This window comes from Globicephala melas, chromosome 20, assembly GCF_963455315.2.
Source record: "Globicephala melas chromosome 20, mGloMel1.2, whole genome shotgun sequence".
NCBI lineage: Eukaryota > Metazoa > Chordata > Mammalia > Artiodactyla > Delphinidae > Globicephala > Globicephala melas.
Window position 1 is genome coordinate 49,557,483 of NC_083333.1, and position 21,694 is coordinate 49,579,176.

The window sequence follows — 21,694 nt, forward strand, 5'->3', positions numbered from 1 at the left end:
TTGCAAATACTTCCAAGAACATCTGTAAGTTTATGCAACAACCTAAAACAGTCTCATGTTCTTTATCCTTAAAGACAAAGAGGCTAGGAGACCTGAACTTTATATCCTCATACTTAATTAGTGAACTAGAGTTCTTAAAAATACAGCTTTCGGGACTTCCCTGGGGGTCCAGTGGTTAAGACTTTGCCTTCCAGTGCAGGGGGTGTGGGTTCAATCCCTGGTCAGGGAGCTAAGATCCCACATGCCTCATGGCCAAAAAACCAAAACATAAAAAAAAATATATTATAACAAATTCGATAAAGACTTTAAAAATGGTCCACATCTGACTTCCCTGGTGGCGCAGTGGTTAAGAATTCGCCTGAGGGAGGGGACGCATGTTCGAGCCCTGGCCCAGGAAGATCCCACATGCCGCGGAGCAACTAAGCCCGTGTGCCACACAACTACTGAGCCTGCGCTCTAGAGCCCGCAAGCCACAACTGCTGAGCCCGCGTGCCACAACTACTGCAGCCCGCATGCCTAGAGACTGTGCTCCGCAATAAAGAGAAGCCACCGCAACAAGAAGTCTGCACACCACGACAAAAAGTAGCCCCTGCTTGCCGCAACTAGAGAAAGCCCGCACACAGCAACGAAGACCCAAAGCAGACAAATAAATAAATTTATTTTAAAAAAAAAAGGTCCACATCAAAAAAAAGTCTAAAAAAAAAATACAGCTTTCAACTGTTTCATTTCATACATAAAATACTAAAAGAGAATCATCTCTCTGCTCCCACTATTTATCTGCACTGCCCTACTTAACAGCAAGCTCTCACTTTCAGTTACCTATTTTAAAAAAAACATCACCTCCTATACTGCTAGCATATGTTTCCAATACAGTCTGATCTAGTTATAAAATGGTTGAAAATAAGCCAAGTTTGTGCATGATATAGGAGGAAAAAACTAAACATTCTAAATATGGGATAAAATTTCTGAAATTCTTACAGAGGTATACCTTGCTTTATTGTACTTCACAGATAATTGAGTGCTTTACAAACTGAAGGTGTATGATAACCCTGCATCGAGCAAGTCTGTCAGCACCATTTTTTCAAGCATAATGTTCACTTCATATTTCTGTGTCACATTTTGGTAATTCTCACATTTCCAACTTTTTCATTATTATACTCGTTACGGTGATCTGTGGTAAGTGATCTCTGATGTTACTACTGCAAAAAAATTACGACTTGCTGAAAGTTCAGATGATGGTTAGTATTTTTTAAATAAAGTATTTTTAATTAAGCTATATACACTGTTTTTTTAGACATAATGCTACTGCACACTTAATAGACTACAGTTAGTGTAAACATAACTTTTAAATGCATTGGAAACCAAATAAATTGTTGTGACTCGATTTATTATATGTGCTGTACTGTGGTAGTCTGGAAAAGAACCTGCAATACCTCCAAAGTATGTCTATATTAAAGGTAATCTAGTCAGAAAATATTATAGGCCAAAGCGAATGTTAGATAATACTGCCATACTAAATTCACAATGTCTTGTCTTTCAAGGAGAGAGATCATTTCATAACATCACCTAATTTTTGGTACTTAGCACTTAGAAAAGTGGAGTTAAAACAAATATGTGCAACTACAATGAGACTCCAAGGTACCGTTAGGCTACTATAAAGTACTGTATACAGTAAAACTGCTCTCCAGGAGCTTTTACTATAATAACCAAAACAAAAAGGCATGAGTGAGGCAGAATTTTACAGATGAAACCTCAACAGATAATCTTCTATTGTAGAAAAATGTTCCTTAAGTACTGAAATTAAGCAAAAGATTCTTTATTCTAAGACAGAAAATGAAAATATGCTAATAAAGTTAGCTGTTCTAATAATATAACAGTTATCTATACTGCTTTAGGAGGTACTATATCTAATCTATTTTTAGCACTTCTGTTAGGTAGTTACAGAAAGATGACATCCCATTTTGCTAGTAGGGAATTCAAGGCACAATGAAGTTAAGTGACTTGTCTTAAAATCATAAACCTAGTTAAAGGGAATGTTGACTTAAAATTCTAGTCATCCTAACAACCAATTAAAAATGGATAAAAGACTTGAAGAGACATTTCTCCAAAGATACATAAATAGCCACCGAACATGTGAAAAGATGCTCAACATCATTAATCATTTAGAAAATGCAAATCAAAACGACAATGAGATAACCCCTTCACACCCCTAAGGATAGCTACTACTTTTTTAAAAAGAAAGGAAGTGTTGGTGAGGATGTGGAGAAATTGGAATCCTCCTGCACTGCTCGTAGGAATATAAAACGGTACAGCCAATGTGGAAAAGACTTCAGCGATTCCTCAAAAAATAAATAAAAATAGAACTACTGTATGATCTCGCAATTCCACTTCTATGTATATTCCCAAAAGAACTGAAAGCAGATATTTGTACACTATCTACAGCAGTGTTATTCACAATAGACAAAAAGTGGAAACAACCCAAATGTCAGATGCCAGGTGAATGGATAAACAAGATGTGGTATAAAAATACAACGGAAAATTATTCAGCCTTAAAAAGAAATGAAAATGCATGCTGCAACCTAGATGAGAACCTTGAGGACATTATGCTAAGTGAAATAAGCCAGACACAAAAAGACAAATACTATATGATTCCACTTGTGTAAGGTACTTAGAACGGTCAAATTCATAGAGACAGAAAGCAAAATGGTGGTTACCAGGGGCTGGGAGGGGGAGAAAACAGGGAGTTATCATTTAATGGGCAGATTCTCAGTTTAGGATGATGAAAAAGTTCAGTTATCATTTAATGGGCAGATCTTCAGTTTAGGATGATGAAAAAGTTCTGGAGATAGATAATGTGATGGCTGCACAACAATGTGAATATACTTAATGCCACGGAACCATACACTTGAAAAATGGCTAAAATGGTAAACTTTGTTATGTATATTTTACCACAATGAAAAAAAAAGAATCCTATTCTATCATTGGATTGATAAAATTTATGTAATTGGTCCTATATTTCTATTTATGTTGTGTTATCTAATAGCAACACGTTATGGTGATACTTTAAAAATTATGCACAACTCTTTCACAATCATCCATTTTATTATTTGAAATAATTAACATCCCCCCCCCCCAAAAAATCCTAGTCATTCTAATTCCTAGATTTTTATTCCATCAATTCAATAGTTTTCAAACCTGTCTTTCATTAGAATCACACAGAGATCTTTTAAAAATTCCAAAGCCCAGACCACACTCCCAGGTTAATACACAGGTTATTTTTTTAATCTCTCAAGGTGATTCCACATCCGGACAAGTTTGGGGACCACTGCATTAATCTGTATTTCTGTAGCCCTCAGAGTAATTTTTTTTTAAAGTTCTTTTTTTTTTAATATATATATTTATTTATTTTTGGCTGCATTGGGTCTTCGTTGCTGCACGCGGGGCTTTCTCTAGTTGCAGTGAGTGGGGGCTACTCTTTGTTGTAGTGCGCTGGCTTCTCACTGTGGTGGCTTCTCTTGCTGTGGAGCACAGGCTCTAGTCACATGGGCTTAACTCGTTGCAGCATGAAGGCTCAGTAGTTATGGCTCGCGGGCTCTAGAGCACAGGCTCAGTAGTTGTGACGCACGGGCTTAGTGGCTCTGCGGCATGTGGGATTTTCCCGGACCAGGGATGAAACCCGTGTCCCCTGAATTGGCAGGCAGATTCTCAACCACTGCACCATGAGGGAAGACCCCTCAGTCACTTTTTAAATTTCTTGAATTTATAAGTGTAATTTCAATATCAGGTATCCTTGCCATATCTCAATGAACAAAAGATCTATATTAAAATCCAGAATAAAACACCTTATCTGTGATTTTGTACATACTTCTGCTCACTCAGTGAACACAATACTTACATCATACGGTAAAGAATACTTAGAAAGCAATGACATATTATTCTGTTTTACAACTTCAAGTGTTCAGGAAATACCGTATCTCCCTAATATTTTAAATTTTTAAGTCTTCTGTTTTACTATTTCCAATAACTTTAAAAAGATGTAGGTACAGGAGATATAGTGGTCCACAGGGTCCACAATCTGTCTCATATTTTTCATGCCCTATAATCCAGCTCTAATACCTGCAAGAAATATGACCTTGGACAAGTTCCTTAACCTCCCTATGCTTCAGATTTATCAACTGTAAAACTGGAGTAATAGGTCTGTTTTGAGAATTGATTTAATACATATTAAGCCCTGATTTCAAACACTGCTTGGCCAGTTGTGCTCATTCCCTTCTCCCCTTCAGAAAAAAAATTTCTCTATTATGGTTCATATCTAAAACCAACAGTTGAAAAAGACAGATTTGTATGAATCGCTAAGAATCATAGTAAGAAATGATAGTAAGAAAAGCTTAATGGGGAGGGAAAAAAGTCTTTCTTAGCACTTCATTTTTTTTCTCATTAATGTTTCTGGAAAGCATGAGAATGTGGAAAACTGACCATGCAAATCCTAATGACTCAAGCATCACAGAGAAATTTCATGGGTCATAAGTACTATTATATATCATCACTTAAGACTTCAGAAATAGGATGCATAATAATCTTGATGACAGACATTAATAATAGACTAGCACAGACAGGCTAAAAGGAGGAAAAACAAGACAGTAACTATGCCCAACTTGGCAAACAGTGGATACCTTGACATAAGATGGAAGTTTCCCCTACCTTTGAGATGCTAGAGTACAGTCACAATTTACCATACAATTCCAAGAGGGTTCATAAGCCAGACAGAAGAGATCTTTTACCAATAAGCACTACCAAGCCCGGCTGGGCTTCAAGCCCTAGAACTGCGCTGTTAATGCAAACCAATATACAAATGACTATTCAGCACTTGTAAATGTGACCAGACAACGCCGAGGTGTACTCTAAGTACAGAATGCATATTAGATTTCAAAGACTTAGTTAAAAAAGAAAAGAAAAAAAAGAAAATACCTCGCTCATATCATCTTTATATGTAATTACATGCTGAAATAGATATATTAGATTAAATATATTAAAATTAATTTCACTTTTTTAAAAACTTTCTTTAATGTGCCTACTACCAGATTTAAAAACACATATGCGGGCTTCCCTGGTGGCGCAGTGGTTGAGAGTCCGCCTGCCGATGCAGGGGACATGGGTTCATTACCCGGTCTGGGAAGATCCCATATGCCGCAGAGCGGCTAGGCCCGTGAGCCATGGCTGCTGAGCCTGCGTGTCTGGAGCCTGTGCTCCGCAACGGGAGAGGCCACAGCAGTGAGAGGCCCGCGTACCGCAAAAAAAAAAAAAAAAAAAAAACACCACATATGCGACTCACATTATATTTCGACTCACATTATACTTCTATTAGACAGTGCTACCTTAGAAGACAAGAAGGAAGGAAATGAGTCCTTAGAAAACATAACAGTGATAGCTCTTAGCTTCCCTAGAAGTTCAGGTTTTCAGAGGTATTGAGGAACCCAACCAAAGGACATCCTAAAGCTATATAAAATGGCTACTAATATGCCACCTTAAATCTTGTGGTGCTTATATTTAATGAAAATGGAGATAAAGAGACTGTGTAAAAGCCACAGGTGTGGCAGAAGATAAACATAGCTTTATGGTAAAATTTAAAGTATAGTCTTTCATTTACTGCCAAAAATAAAACAAAAAAACCTTGACTGACTTCTTTAGTGATGCTCCTAAGGTATTATTTTAATTATAAGTGTAAAGGCTCTGGTGGAAGCAATACCATCCAAAAGAACTTTCTGCAATGATAGAAATATTCTCTACCTACACTACCCAATACAATAGCCAGCCGTCATAAGAGCATTTGAAATGCGGTCTGCCCAACTGAGGAACTGAATTTTTATTTTTTCAATTAATTGAAATTTAAATAGCTACAACTGGCTGGTGGTTACTATAATAACAACAGAGTTCTAAATAAAAATGGCCAGGTTCCTGACCAATCACCATACTAAAGCCTGCAACTTCAGAGCTATTCACATACACAGGACTTCCAGTCAGCATTTTAGTGCCCAAAAGTCTTAAGAGTAGAAAAGGAGGTAATTCAGACATTCAGGAGCTCAAAAATATTACTTCTTATGTACTTCAGGAAACTACAGGTAGATGGGCACTACCAAAACAGTAAGACAAAAAAAGAAAACATGAGATCCAGAAAATAAGGGATCCAACACAGACCAAAAGGCGACGAGAATTCCCAAGATGACTGCTGTGAAACAGGCCTTATAGAACAAGAAGTCCAAACTGGACTTTATACTTCTGGTACATAGCCTAGGGGCAAATTACCAATAAGTACATAGATCAGGGTTCAGCAAACTTTATCTGTAAAGAGCCAGAGAAATATTTTAGGCTAAATATTTTAGGCTTTGTGGAGTCATCTGTCTCTTGTCACAACTATTCAATTCTGCTGTAGTGTGAAAGCAGGCATAAAATAATCCAAATGAAGGAACAGGGCTGTGTTACAATAAAAATTTTATTTACAGAAACAGGTGGCAGGCTATATTTGCCCTGTGGGGTAGTAGTTTACCAGCCCCTGGCATAGATAATTAAGTGAAAAAAGAGATAATCATTAACACTGGGGAAAACAAAATTATAGAGAGGAAATGGAATGTAATCTTAATATACCAAATGGCTCACTGAAAATAATATTTATAAAATTATAGTAATAGAAACAATAGGTATTGTTTTTACCAAATCTCATAACTATATTGGGAAAAAAGAGAAGGGAAGAGGGAACAGAGTATATAGGTATGCCGATGTCTAAGCATCTGGGGTAGTTAGATAGCTAAACCATTAATAGAAAGTCAATAGATTAAATCCTGAATAACTGAAATAACAGAAAACTCAGGAATCAGCACAGTATTTGCTTATAAGTTTTTAAATACATAAATTAAAAGACAGTTAAAAGAATTAAAAGGGACTGCCTCTGAGGAGCACATCTAGTAGTTGGGCTCAGGATTATAGCATTTCATTTTAAATCTTGGTAATCAGCTTGACTTCTTAAAACTATATAAATATATACAGTGAACAATGCTAATTGCCTACGTGATACTTATTCCCCTTCCTCTAATTAACTGCCTACCTAGTATCTATTCTCCATTTCTTACTAATCAGAGCCTTATTTTGCTCAGAGTGGCAATGTTCCCATATAAAAAAATATTTCTCTCAGTAGTACAGCCAATTAAACGTCAGCTAAAGTTTCCAGAAAAGAATCTACTTTCTGATCCAAGGGTCATCACTTCTCACTTCCTCTCTCCCTTCCTCTTCCTGCCTGGAATCCACTGTGAGTGAGGTTTGGAGATGCAACACTTACTGGGGCCATGACGATAAAACCCAAAGGCTAAAGATGAAAGAGCAGAAAACTCGAGGGAACCTTAGTTTTTGATGACGTTATTGAACAGATTATCTACCTGCAGACTCCTTGCTATTGAGAAAATTCAATTCCTACATAAGCCAGGTAGTTAGGTTTTCTGTCATTTGCAACTGAATGCACTCCTAACTTGTACGATTAATTATTCTGTTGACAATAAAGGCTTATTTTAATTTTCAGAGAGAAAAAAATGAAAAGAGTCTTGATTTCTCCAGGCTTACCTGGTCATCCATTTCACTGAAACTAATAAGAGAAGTCTGAAAAAATTTCAGGTGCGCATGAAAATAGATGTGCACGTGATGTAAAAAAATGACATCTCAACAATGATTACAGTCACAACCAATACTTCATATCCTCACATCATTTAGGGAAAACTAAAATTTCCTTCATTTTCTCTTTTTCCCACATCCCATCTTACTCACCACTGTTTCATCTCTCTTCAAGTCTCACTAATTCAACAACTGCTTGGGACTAAATCATCTAACAGATCGTGCCTTATATTATTTAAATCAGAGAACTGTAGTAACCTAAAGCTTTTACGACTACAGGTCTTAAAGTCTTCTGTGCATCTGTAATTATCCTACAAATTAAGTGTCCTAAATTTGCCTAATTCAAAGTTGAAGAAAATTGAAAAACACCCCAAAAGTAAACATGTCTTATATAGAAAATTACAGATTTAAATTACTTTAATTAGAGCAAAAACAGAGGCTTGAGAATGAGAAGGATTACCTCAACCCAAAACATGACTACAGATCACCATCTAAGAACAAATATTAATACTGCTTAATTTTAACAGAGTACCATGACTGTATTTCCACTAGTACTAAAGAAGTATACTTCAGGGCTTCCCTGGTGGCGCCGTGGTTGAGAGTCTGCCTGCCGATGCAGGGGACATGGGTTTGTGCCCCGGTCTGGGAAGATCCCACATGCCGCGGAGCGGCTGGGCCCGTGAGCCATGGCCGCTGAGCCTGTGCGTCCGGAGCCTGTGCTCCGCAACGGGAGAGGCCACAACAGTGAGAGGCCCGCGTACCGCCAAAAAAAAAAAAAAAAAAAGTATACTTCAATGCATAAGTCTCTGCTTTTCATCCCACATTTTTTCTACCATCCCAGAACAAAACTTAGGCCACTGCATTGACACACAGCCTAACCTCACTGCAAGAAAATTATTCAAATGTGTAAAAGAATGAAGGGGTCCAAGAAAACTAAATACTTATAGTACTTTGCCAAACTTAACCTCCTGAATGTCTGCAAGATATTAATTTATCACACATTTTCTATAAAGTCATTAAAATTAACAAGCCTAAAGAAATATCAAGTAAGAGTTTAAATAAGATAGCTTACCTTTTATTTATAGGTTTTTCATCTTTTTCATAAGGCTTTACAAACCACTTGCCAATACGTACAAAGTTCCGGTTCATTAAACACCGTTCCAACAGATTATGAACTGCTTTGAAAAGCAAAGTACGGCATTCATAGGAAAGTCCATTCTCCCACACTCCATCTTCCTCTTCTATAAAAGAAATGAAAGAAACAAAAGGTAACACTGTGGCACTATATCTACTTAGAGCTAAGTAAAAAGTGTGATAGTTTAACCCCTAAATTCATAAACCCTACTTCACCTCAGAATAGTGAGCTACAATCACTTCGGTATCTCTCTAGACATTAAAATATCAGGTTTCAAAGCTACTCCATAGAGAATAAAAGGCCAAAGTGCCATGTATTCTATTAAATTACCAGAAAATTATTTTTCCACCATATAAAAAGGCAACAATATACTGCAAACAGACTGATTTGGTTTCTGTATAAATGTAAAGGACATTTGTATAACCAAGGGAAATAATACACATTCTACACCTAAGATGCCAATTTCTAAGCTGGCTCACTTGTTAGTTACTTTACAAAACGGACCTTGCCAAAAAAACTAGACAGTTAATAATTAAACTCAAAATATTTTATGTCCATCAGCATTCTAATCCATGACTCAACTATAAAAATAAGTGATGGATAAAAAGGAAGCTTTTGGCAAAGAGCCCAACAAGCAGTGCATTATCAGCCACCTTAGGTCTCATTACAACCTAATGATTCCCATGTTTACTATTCAGTATAGGATTCTCTACTTGGGGGGAGAAACTTAAAAATTCAAAGACAAATTTTAAATGGCACATCTGATATAAAGTTATAGCAATCTTCACTAACTATACAGCCTCAATTTTTCCAGCAAATCTATTAACCACCCAAGTGAAGTTACCAAAACAAAAACAACAAGAACAAAAAAAATGCAGTCAGGGCTTCCCTGGTGGTGCAGTGGTTGAGAGTCCGCCTGCCGTGGCAGGGGACGTGGGTTCGTGCCCCGGTGCAGGAAGATCCCACATGCCGCGGAGTGGCTAGGCCCGTGAGCCATGGCCGCTGAGCCTGCGCTCAGCAATGGGAGAGGCCACAACAGTGAGAGGCCCGCGTACCGCGTGCGAAAAAAAAAAAATGCAGTCATTTTGATATAAGTATGGATGTAGTTCAGAAAAAAAAGCTTTTTACTCTCTATCCATCTCATACCTATAACAAAGTATCCAAGGAATCCTACTATGATAGCTACTACCGTCAGCATTTTAACTTTTGTAATATTTTAAACTGCTATTTCAAATATAATTTAGTATCCTTCTATAACTTCTATAACTTTATAAACATTTTATAAATATGGGTCTTCTTTCAATTTAAGTAAAAATAATCTTTCTTAATTAAACACTAAAAATGTATGTAACATTCCAATAGAAAAATAATAAACTAAGATGCTTTTGAATAAAAGCAGAGACATATTAAGAGTGACACATGGTTTATATTCATAACTTACAAAACAAATGGGCAGAATAAACATTAACTCAAAAGCATGACAGTGGACTTTAACTGCACTAGAAATTTATGCCACTACAAAGGTTAATGTTGATTTTATGTTGCTCTTTAAAGTGTTTCCTAAATTATAGTTGAAGTCTTTCAAATAAACTAATTGTATTTTTTCAAAAAAGGTAAGCTCTTAAAAAATGAGGTAAGCTTTAGAAAATGACAATACTTGAGAGTTGAAATAATTTGTAAATCATTAATAATAAACAGAGAAAGGTCTTCACATTCTACTATATTACAGACATCCTTATCTACTTCCATTTAAAGCCAAAATTTTACAAGTTTCACTTTATTAAAGAAAACAGGCTAGAAGAAAAGGGAAGTGGCACATAGTGATTTCACTTTATTTAGAAGGTCACAAGCATATTTGTGAGTTGCTGAGAGAAAAAAAAGTGAATCTTTTGCAATCTGCTTTCAGCCTAATCAGGTTCTATTATTTCAAAATTAAATACCTACAACATTAAGAGATTTATCTAAAGTTATGTGATTTATGATTACTAAAAGTACACATATTCTTAATTCCAAGAGAATTATGCCGAATTCTTCACTTCTTCATAACCTATTTAGTGTACTTTTACTTTTATTGCCTTTTACCTCAAAAATCCTTACCTTCTAGGAAGCACAATGGAGTAACATTTGTCATACGTAAGTAGCCCCTACCAAAATCTTTTTTCTGACTACTTCTAAGTTTTAAACCAACAAAGAACCAAGACACACAGTTTACCATTACATTTCAAAGTTGTACAGTCACTATAAACTTCAAATATCAGAAAATTATTCACTGAAAACTTGAGACTGAATTTGCCTTCTTCCCCAAAATAGTAAAAAATCTTTAGAATAGTAAGTAATACGACTGTATTACATAAATACAATTTATATAAATTTTCACATAAAATTCTGAATATTTTATGGTTTTATTTTTAAAAATCTATTTCAGTTAAACCTGTACTTAAATAGTTTAAGAATATAAATATAGTTTAGAAAATTAACCAGTATTAATATTCAAGCATTTCTCCCTCATTGCTCTAAATTTTTTTTGTCTAGAGAAACTCAGGTGAACTTACTACTCATTTTACATTATACCCTCAAATGCCCACAATGCTCATTAACACTAAATGGGAGTTACGCATAAAACAAACAGACCACTTGTTAGGATTTTCTAAGGCCAACAAATATCTTGAGTATATCTTCACCTATATGGTTGGTAACTAAGCAACCACCACAAAAGTAACATAATTTCATTTTTCATTGCTGAGGAAATAATAATTCCTAATAACATTCAGTGAAAAGCTTGAAGGGTTTTTTTTTGGGGGGGGGTGTCACTTAGCAACAAGAAGCCTACTGAGCCAAGCTTCTATTTTGATATTATAACCATAATAAAAGTACTTCTACATGTTGTATTCAGAGATATAAAAAGTGAAATGGTGGGATTAAGCCTCCGCGCTCCAATGCAGGGGGCCCGGGTTCGATCTCTGGTCAGGGAACTAAAACTAGATCCCACATGCCGCAACTAAAGGAGCCCACATGCTGCAACTAAACAATTCCCTCAGAGCTTCCCTGATGGTGCAGTGGTTAAGAATCTGCCTGCCAATGCAGGGGACACGGGTTTGATCCCTGGTCTAGGAAGATCCCACATATCGGGAAGCAACTAAGCAACTAATGAGCCTACGCTCTAGAGCCTGCGAGCCGCAACTACTGAAGCCCACAAGCCTAGGGCCTGTGCTCCGCAACAAGAGAAGCCACCGCAGTGAGAAGCCCTTGTACTGCAACGAAGAGTAGCCCCCGCTCGCTGCAACTAGAGAAAGCTCGAGGGCAGCAGCGAAGACCCAACGCAGCCAAAAATAAAATAAATAAAATTTAAAAATGAATAAAAGATCCCCTCATGCCACAACTAAAGATCCCGCATGCCACAACTAAGACCCAGCACAGCCAAATAAATAAATCAATAAATATTAAAAAAAAAAAGAAGAGTGAAATGGTACAACTAAGCCACCCAAGACATAGTGATATGCACCTCTTACATTAATTAAAATAAGTCCTTGAATCTCAACACCAGTATTGTAACAGAAAAGGGAGGGAGAAGGAACACATAGCAAATCTTTACCTAGCTCTTTTGAACTTAATCAACCATAGCCTACTGGAAAAAGTCTGCTTAATATATTTAAATAAATGTTTTCCTCCTCTTGTATCTGTATCCCCAGAGAAAACAGTTTCAATTCTGTGTTTTTAGTACTGTTCCATTACCCTTAGCATTAGAACTCTTAATCGTCATTACTTGAAAAAATTTTACAAAGTATTTGAAGAAAACAATGCATAAGTTCAAATGCTAAATTTGATTTCCATAAAAAAAATTTTTCTGAGGATACATATTATAGTGATGCAAAAGTATATGACAGGTCATCAGAATAATTTTCCATGAGTGGGGGAAAAAAAACAAAAAAAGTTGATATACCTAGCACTTGTACTCAGTTTTCTCACAACTGACATCTTTAAATATCTCCACGGCGGTAAGCCAGTAAAAAAGGAATCTTTTCCTAAGTAAGTCTGCCAAACTATTAAAATGCAACATGCACTAATGAATAATAAATGGGCCAAAAATGATCACTGTAGAAAATACTGTGTATATAAAGAGAAATGTTTAAATGTGTAGCTCAGTGTCTGTCTTGAACAACAATTGCCCATTCATAAGCTATTCATTCAACAAATATTACTGACAGCCTTAAACTGGCAGCATTACTGATCGGCAAAACCTGAAAAATTTTGGTTTAAAAGAAGCCTAATATGCTTACCTTTCATTTGAAGATTTAAAAGACACACTTTCCTGCTCAAAACTGATAGTACACAAAAAAGCATGGCAAACAAAGTTGTCCCTAGAGATTAGCAAACATAAAAAGTTGGGTCACAAGTAAATTATGGAACAGAAGACAGAAATGAATTAACTCTCTTCGGCTACCTGGGGAACAAAACAATTTTTTAGTTTGGCTGACACTAAACTCCTATATTTGGCTGCTATTTACCTATTTGTCAACCTTGTTAAAGCTGCCACTTAAGGTTAAATTCCACTGTAATTAATACCCTTCAGGGCTTCCCTGGTGGCGCAGTGGTTAAGAATCCACCTGCCAATGCAGGGGACATGGGTTCGAGCCCTGGTCCGGGAAGATCCCACATGCCGCAGAGCAACAAAGCCCGTGAGCCACAACTACTGAGCCTGTGCTCTAGAGCAACAAGAGAAGCCACCGCAATGAGAAGCCTACGCACAGCAACGAAGAGTAGCCCCCTCTCTCCGCAACTAGAGAAAGCCCGTGCACAGCAACAAAGACCCAGTGCAGCCAAAAATAAATTAAAAAAAAAAAATCCTTCAGTAAAAGCATCCAAAATTAAATTCTAAGACTAAACAACGGCCTGTTTAGTTTGACACTATTTACAATGAAATTCTGTTATAATGAAAAGTATTTGGACATGTTGCTGAAATCCCATATATATACCACAGGAGCCAGGAAAAATAAATATTTTTAGCCCGGACTGATTCTGTTTTTTCAGTTCTCAAGGTATCAGTTTTCTCAAAGAGTCTTATCACATTCTAGCTACTATGATTTTCTTTTTAAGATGCAAACCTCAGAGAGGGAGCAGTTGTTTTTATTTTTGTTTCAAGGGAAAAACTAAAAGCCAATGATGACAGCAATAAAATTCAAAAAAGGGTAAGGCACAGAATAAAAATACCCACAAAACTCTTCTCCTTTGAGAACACACTAATAATAATGAAACAACTTTGCTCTGAAGCAAACTAACAGTACACTTAAAAGAACCAATATAAAGACTTTTGACCAGAGGAATTAAACTAAAATTTTCCCACCACCACATTTACATCTCTATCACACAACCACTGAATGAGGACTGCTACAAAGTTTAAATTTAAAAAAATTAAAATTTAAGGCTTCCCTGGTGGCACAGCGGTTAAGAATCCACCTGCCAGTGCTGAGGACACAGGTTCGAGCCCTGGTCTGGGAGGGTCCCACATGCCGCGGAGCAACTAAGCCTGTTGCTCCGTGAGCCACAACTACTGAGCCTGCGCCCTGGAGCACGTGCTCCGCAACAAGAGAAGCCACCACAATAAAGAGTAGCCCCTGCTCACCGCAACTAGAGAAAGCCTGCCTGCAGCAACAAAGACCCAACACAGCCAAAAATAAATTAAAATAAAATAAATTTATTTAAAAAAAATTAAAATTTAAAAGGTTGTAATCAAAGAGGAGTTCTGTTCTCCAATTCTTTTTCTATCAAAACATATGGATACTGATCCAACTATCCATTCTCTTAGAGGGAACAGAGTAAAAAGTAAAAGAAAAAAAGTGTTTGGCTTTGGGATTCAAAGGACATTATGAACAAATTATCTTTCTGGAATGTTAACAGTTAGGCCAGTACTAGTTAGCACAAATCCTGACCCAAAAATCATCAAGTCTTTGCAAATTACTAAATACGACTACTGCTACAAAACAGGTAACTGAGAGTTAAAGTATGTATCAAATCAGATCTGGTTTGCTGTAACAGACTTTCACCAATTAGCAATAAAACCAGTTTACATTCTATTTCTACATATCAGCAAATCTTGAAAGGAAGGTGACCCAAACATGTGCTACATGTAAGAGGCAGGCAGAAATTTAAAAGGCACTATGGAACCTGACCGAACTCTTCAGAACTATCAAGATCATCAAAAATAAAGCAAGTCTGAGAAACTGTCACAGTCTAGAACAGTTGAAGGAAACACGACAACTAAACGTAATATGGTATCTTTGATAAGATCATAGGATAGAAAAAGGACATTAGGTAACAATAAAAGAAAACCAAAGAAACTATCAATTTTAGGTAATACCAATGTATCAATACTGGTTCATTAGCTGTGAAAAATGTACATTTTGATGGAAGATGTTAACAATAAAAGAAATTAGGTGAGGGTTGTTATTCAGGAACTCTCTATACTATCTCTAACTTTTATGTAAATCTAAAAATATTTTAAAACAAAAAGTTACTTTTAAAAAATACACTATGGATGACACAAAGGAGATTAACGGGGTTAAGCAAAGGCAACTCTGTACTTTTATTACTGAGTTAATAAGAAAAACTGAGAATTCTAATCTGCAAAAAGGAATGCCTCCCTCCTTCCCTCACCAACAAGAGGGGCACCATTATCACCATAATCACAAATATTTCAGTCACAAGATCTGGTAGGTGCTGAAGCAAACAGAAGGACACTGCCTGTGAAGAGCAGGCTGAAACTAAATTAACCAGCTTTCTGTTACCACCTGGGTCATTCCGGTTCCCTTTTCCTCACTACTACACCTCCACTTGGAACTCAGGATTGCCTCCTGCAGCTGATGCCACCCCTACTGTCCAGCTGCTCTCTTCTCAGGGGAGCTTAAAAGAAGGGGATAGAGTGCCACAGATGGGAAGAAATGAAAAAGGGGTTAGCTAGAGAGACAGAGGCAGACTAATTACCCCAAAAGGGAGGCAGACGGTGTCCCTGGAGCAAACAAAAGGGCGCGACAAATATACTCTATCAGCAAAGACCTTATTATTCTCTAAGATATGTCTGATTTAGGTAAAAACATTCTAAAGTAAATGACAAGTTAAAAAAAAAAGCTAAAACATTATAAAAATACCATTGGCTACACCACCTGTTTAAAACAGTATAGGACAGACTTGGAACAGTAAATATGATTACATACAACTACTAATATATTTTTCTTTACTACTTCAATTGCTTTCACTCTGATAAACTCTTAGTATTCAATGGCATTCAGCAAAATCTGACAAGTAAAGCCTAATCTTCCAAAATTACTTTCATTATGTTCAAATCAATATTTTAAGGTGTCGGTATTACCATTTTTAAGAAAATATGCTAAAAAACAGTTAAACTAGAGAAGAATTTTTTTTATATAACTGAAGTTTCAGGAGAAAACATATTTAAACACATAACATAAAACATCGAAAAAAAATACCCACATAATATTTTAATATACATCAAAACAACTTACATTTAATTTTACTTTAATTTTACTGATTTGCTCATAAGATTATTTCTCTAACTTTTCAGATTATGATTCCATGTCCCACTGTAAAAGCTAACAAGTTGGCACTGTTTCATATCAAAGACAGTCTTTGATGGAACAGTATCTAAAATAAAAGTATCACTTTCCAAGAATAAGAAAATTAACATATGCATTCATATGTTAATAATGTAACAGCCACAAATAAAAATAATAAAGTAACTATATGCTTGGGGAAAAAAACACGTGAAAGTTACAATACAACATTTCTAGATCCTTCTACAACTGTTTACACATTCATACAGAAGACAGCAGTGGCAGAACTGACTCAAAGATGAGTTACACTTGGCTTCCAAAGTATTTTATGACTTTGTTAGGAAATGCTCCCCAATTCCATTTTTCTTAAGTTAATTAACGTAACATGCCTTCCTTGGGCCCTGTCTGCCAGAAATTCATGAGAAAGCTGGGTGGTAAAAGAATAAAGTTATTCAAGGCTTAAAAAACCTGCCATAATATGCATAATTTTAAGTAAAGTAAAATAACCCCAGTGAACTAAAACATGAAGCTGAATTTTTATCTGGTTTCATACTCAACAATGTTCCACCAAAAAAATCTTAATTTTTAATACAAATGTTTTTAAGAAAAGTATACAACATTGCTATATCGTCAGTTAGAAATAAGTTGCTTTCACCTGACAGGTCATGGTGAATAAGGTCAGCAAAATTGGGGTCTTCGCCCCACCAAAATATCCACAATTCTCTTCTTCCAGGTCTTTGATCTCGCCGCCAAACACCAAGTACGTCTGCCTTAAGGCAGCGACTAAAACTGCTCAAAATGGGGTCTTCCTCTGTCACCGGAAACAGAATGGGGGCAGAAGTTGGGCCTTGCCATACATATCTTTTCCATTTAATTCCCGTCAAGTCAGCCTGAAGAAAAGAAAGCATGATTTTTTTTATCACTGCGTATTCATTCAAAATCAAAAGTACTCACTATTAAAGTCCCTTATTTCATTAAGACATTACAATTTTTCAACATATGCTTACGATATTAAAGCAGACTGACCAAAAAAAAAAAAAAAAAAAAAAGCTTATTCTGATGATTCAGCAACCAAAACTTAAAGGAAAAAAAAAACAGTTAAAAAATTAATGCTGACATGTCACTGAATAGCAAGTCAATAAATGTGTCCCAAGAAGAAATAAAAGAAACTTAACAATGTTAAATATAAACATGTACTTTAATGCTGCACACTGAGTAAACATTTACTCTCTGTCCTAAGTTCTGCTCTAACTGGTTACATTTGTTTCTTGGTGTCAAACTTATACCAAAATTAACTTTTAAAGATTCATCATTCCATGTTTATAGAAGTCATGGCTCTAATGAAATGTGAACTACATTTGAAAAAAATCTTGTTAAATCTTTACACATCCCTTTTAGGAAAAGTCAAATAGCTGCTTACAAAGAACCATCAGATTTGTGCTAGTCTTATCTTCAAAGAACCTGATCCTAAAAGTACCAAAAATAGACTGAGGTGAAGAAGACAGAAACGTAAAACCCGTTTGTCTTATTACATCTGAAGAGATGCTGATTAATGGATATTGTACAAGAAAACATTTTATAAGGGGGAAAGGCGTTAAAGAGCTCTACGTAGCATTGTGAAAGTAATTCATCAGAGCAAATTCAATAACTCTTTAATATAACTTAAAGGTGCAAAGCCTAAGGTGCCAAAAATGAAACTGCTGATACACGACTGGCAGTTTACACTTGCCAACTAGTTGTGCTCCGCCCACTCAATTCACTTACCTATCACACACTCTCTTAATATTTCTCATAGGACAGGGAAATCGAAAAAAGAAAGTTACCGAAACTTTAAATCATTTATGAAGCTAAGCTACTATCTAATTGAAGACTGAATTTTGCAACAGTTGGTACTTTGAAAGTCTTTATTGGATGTTCCCAGACCTGGGCCAACCTACACAATTGTCTTCCCTACATCCAGCTTCCCCTGACTTTTCAATAAAAGGAGGAGCAGCCTCCTCAAAACATTCTAAAAACGCAGGCAGAACAGACAAATATCAAAACATTCAGTACAGAACCACAGAACCTCCTCCATCAGCCCGCTCCACTCTCACACAAACATAACGTTCTAATAAAAGCAAGACGGCCAGAAACTGTCAAAATCGCAAATTCTTTGCAGAGTTTAAAAGAGAAAACATATGAAATGGCATTTACTTTTTTTTTACACAGAGTCTGAAGTCACCCAAGGAAGAAACTAGCCCCCTACAGTTTGACTCATATGAAAAAACGCAAAACGAAAAGAGTGCTTAAGTTCCGGGGTCCTGTTTACTGGGAGAAACCAAATGAGCAGAGTGAGGCAGTGGGAGAACGGGCGACAGTGGAAAGTGGGAGGAGGGGGTACATGGTCAACAAGGAGAAAAGCAACAGTTAAGCAAGAAACACAGAGGGAAATGCTAGCGTCCTGCCAGATAAGGAGCCCAAGTTGAAGACAAGACTACGGTGAGGAAAAAGGAGTCGGAAACAAGAAAAAAGGCCGACACTCCTAAAACGGAGCCCAGGACGGCGGGGGTGGAACGCGTCTCCGGGCTGGTGCCGAGCTTGCCGCGGCGCCGGCTCCGGCTGGGCCTCGCCCGGGGACTCGGGCATCTGGATCCGACCCGGACCCCCTCCCCCACGGCCCAAGGGCGCACCTCGCGGCCCCTCCCCCACCGCCCACTCGCCGCGGCCCCCGCCCGTCACTCACCAGGCAGAAGAGGTTACAGTGACAATCTTCCAGGCTGGCCCCGTTCGGCACGAAGGAGGAACTCATCGTCCCTCACAGCAGCCGCCGCCGGCGCCACAACCCACCATCCGCCATTACCGCCGCCTCCGACCAGAGAGAGAAACACAGACACCGGGGAGGGCGGGGGGGTGGTGGTTGGGGGGGGGCGGTGGAAGAGGAGGCCGCCGGGCCGCCAGCCCTCTCCACCCACCCCCCCGCCGCCGCGAGCAGCCCCCGCCGCCCGGCCGGCACCCAGCCGCCCGGGGCCGAGGGCCGGAGGCGGGAGGGCCGCGCCGCGCTCGCCCCGCCGGCCGGACTGAGGCCGCCGCGGAGCCCGCGGACGCTCGTCCCTCTCTGGGGGACAGAGGGGATGTGTGCCCCTGCCACAAGAAAAAATAATAAATTACACAATAAATAATTAAAATCGAGTCCGAGAGGGCAGAGCCCAAGCCCTGGAGGGTTCTCCCGGGCAAAGAGGCGCCCGCAGAGGGGCGGGAAGGGCGAGAACGGGGAGAGAAGCCGAGGCCCCCGGCCCGGCAGCGGCGATGTCCTTAAGCCCAGAGTCTCCTCTGTGGCGGAGGTGGTGGCGGCGTCTGCGGGCTCAGACCATTCTCTGGCTGTGTCTTCGTGTCGTCCCTGAGCCAAGCCGGACCAGCGTCCGCTCTCCTGCGGCCTCACCTCCGGGACGCCGTAGACTCCCCCATTTTGTGGGCCCAGCGGGCGGTGTTTTTCCCCCTTTAATCCGAATTCACGGGTTTTCCCTTCGCTTTAATGGCGGCCACAGGGACCAGCTCGCCCTCTCTGCTCGCCCATTGGCCGCCTGAAGGTCACATGGGCCCGGGTCTCCGTGGGGAGGAGGAGAGAGGAGGGAGCGAGGGAGGGCCGGGAAGCTTTCAGCAGAGGCGGTGAGCCCAGGGGCACAGGGTAGCCAGCTGGTGGCCACTAAAATAGCGCCATCTGCTGGGTGCCCCGGCCAGTGTGGGATGACCCGGGCCCTGGCGCTATCTTTCTCCTTGCCGGAGAATTTACAGTACAAGAGGGTTCACATCACAAATCTGAGAATTACGTTGAAATCAGTTTGAATTCTTTGGAAGAGAAAGTGTTGCAAAAATTCTAAGCCATTCTCATTTATTCCACAAGGCCGTGGGGTGCAGAGCAAACCCCTGGGCTTGGGAGTCAGATGATCTGAGAGAGGATTCGGTCACTTGAAAGTTGTGATGTTAAGAAACATAAACGGAACAATATAGCCTGTGGTTAACAGCCTGGGAGTTAGAGCCACCCTGCCTGGTTTCGAACTTTGAGCGAATCACTTACCTCTCTGTGTCTCAGTTTACTCATCTGCGACATGAGGAAAACATATCCCCTACCTCACAGGTTGTTGTGGTAATTGAGTTAACACAAAGAAATCACGTAGCCCAGTGCCCGGCACAGATAAACACTGTTTGGAGTTATCTATTATTGTTGTCATCATTAGGTGTGGCTATTGTGAGGAATAAGTGAACCAATGTATGTAAGTGCCCACTAGAGCATCATCTCCATGAGAACACGGACTTACTTTGGTTCACCGCTGCATCTCTAGTGTCTAAAAAAGGTTCCTAGCACACAGTAGGTGCTTGATAGATGTAAATTTGCAAATGAATGAATGGTATAAAGTAGGAGTCAAATAAAACGTTAGTTCCCTTTCCCACAAAACAGTTCTTGACTGGATTACACTTCAACGTACGAGTTCAAACATTTTTTGCCTGAGAGTTTTAGCTGGGAGAGGAGAGAGAGAGAGACAGAAAGAAAGGACGGGGGAAAGGAAGGAGGGAGGAAGAAGTAAAGGTGATTCAAAAAATTGGAGACATCAGTGAGTTAGTACTTTACCAATTTTTAATTTTAATTGCCTCTGTAAAATAATGATGGATTCTTATATGTCACTTCCTCAGCCACAGATTAAAAAGCTTTCCTCCTCTACCTATATAGATTCATGCATGCTGGTGAAGAGTCCAGATCTTGAAGCCAAAGGCCTATAGAAAAAGTTCTGCCACTTGCCGATCTTGGACTTCAGGGCAAATTAATTTCTCTTACTCTCAGTTTTCTCATTGTAAAATAGTGATAATAAAAGTACTTTTCAGGACTTCCCTGGTGGTCCAGTGGTAAAGAATCCACTTTCCAATGCAGGAGAGGCAGGTTTAATACCTGGTGGGGGAACTAAGATCCTACATGCCACGGGGCAACTAAGCCCACGTGCCTCAACTAGAGAGTCTGCCTGCCGCAAACTACAGAACCCTCGCGCTCTGGAGCCCATGTGCCTCAACCAGAAGCCCTCGAGCCTCAAGGAAGAGCCCACACACCGCAACTAAGACCCACCGCAGCCAAAAATTTAAAAATAAATAAATAAATATTTTTTAAAAATAATGAAAGTACTTTTCTCCTAAAGTGTCTGGTGGATGAAACGGTGAAGGCATGGGGCTTGCCACAGTATTTACTAAATGTTAGCTATTAATATATTTTTAAAAATCATAATTGAGCACCTGATGCTCAACTGACTGTGTTCCTGGTCTGTGCTAGGCCTGCGATACAAATATGAATAAGATACATGCATATCCCTAAAGA

General features: G+C 38.6%; 1 protein-coding gene across 1 annotated transcript in view; it reads right to left on the reverse strand.

Annotated features, from left to right (window-relative positions):
* The window catches only part of MED13 (mediator complex subunit 13), a 94,324-nt gene extending 75,126 nt beyond the window's left edge, over window positions 1-19,198 (reverse strand). Inside the window, exons 1-3 of the mRNA XM_030881804.2 lie at window positions 19,079-19,198; window positions 17,012-17,246; window positions 8,729-8,897 (exon numbers count right to left, since the gene is read on the reverse strand). Of these exons, the coding sequence (XP_030737664.1) occupies window positions 8,729-8,897; window positions 17,012-17,246; window positions 19,079-19,144 (470 nt within the window). The 5' untranslated portion in view covers window positions 19,145-19,198. The remainder of the gene's footprint in view (window positions 1-8,728; window positions 8,898-17,011; window positions 17,247-19,078) is intronic.
* Between the last annotated feature and the right edge of the window lie 2,496 nt (window positions 19,199-21,694).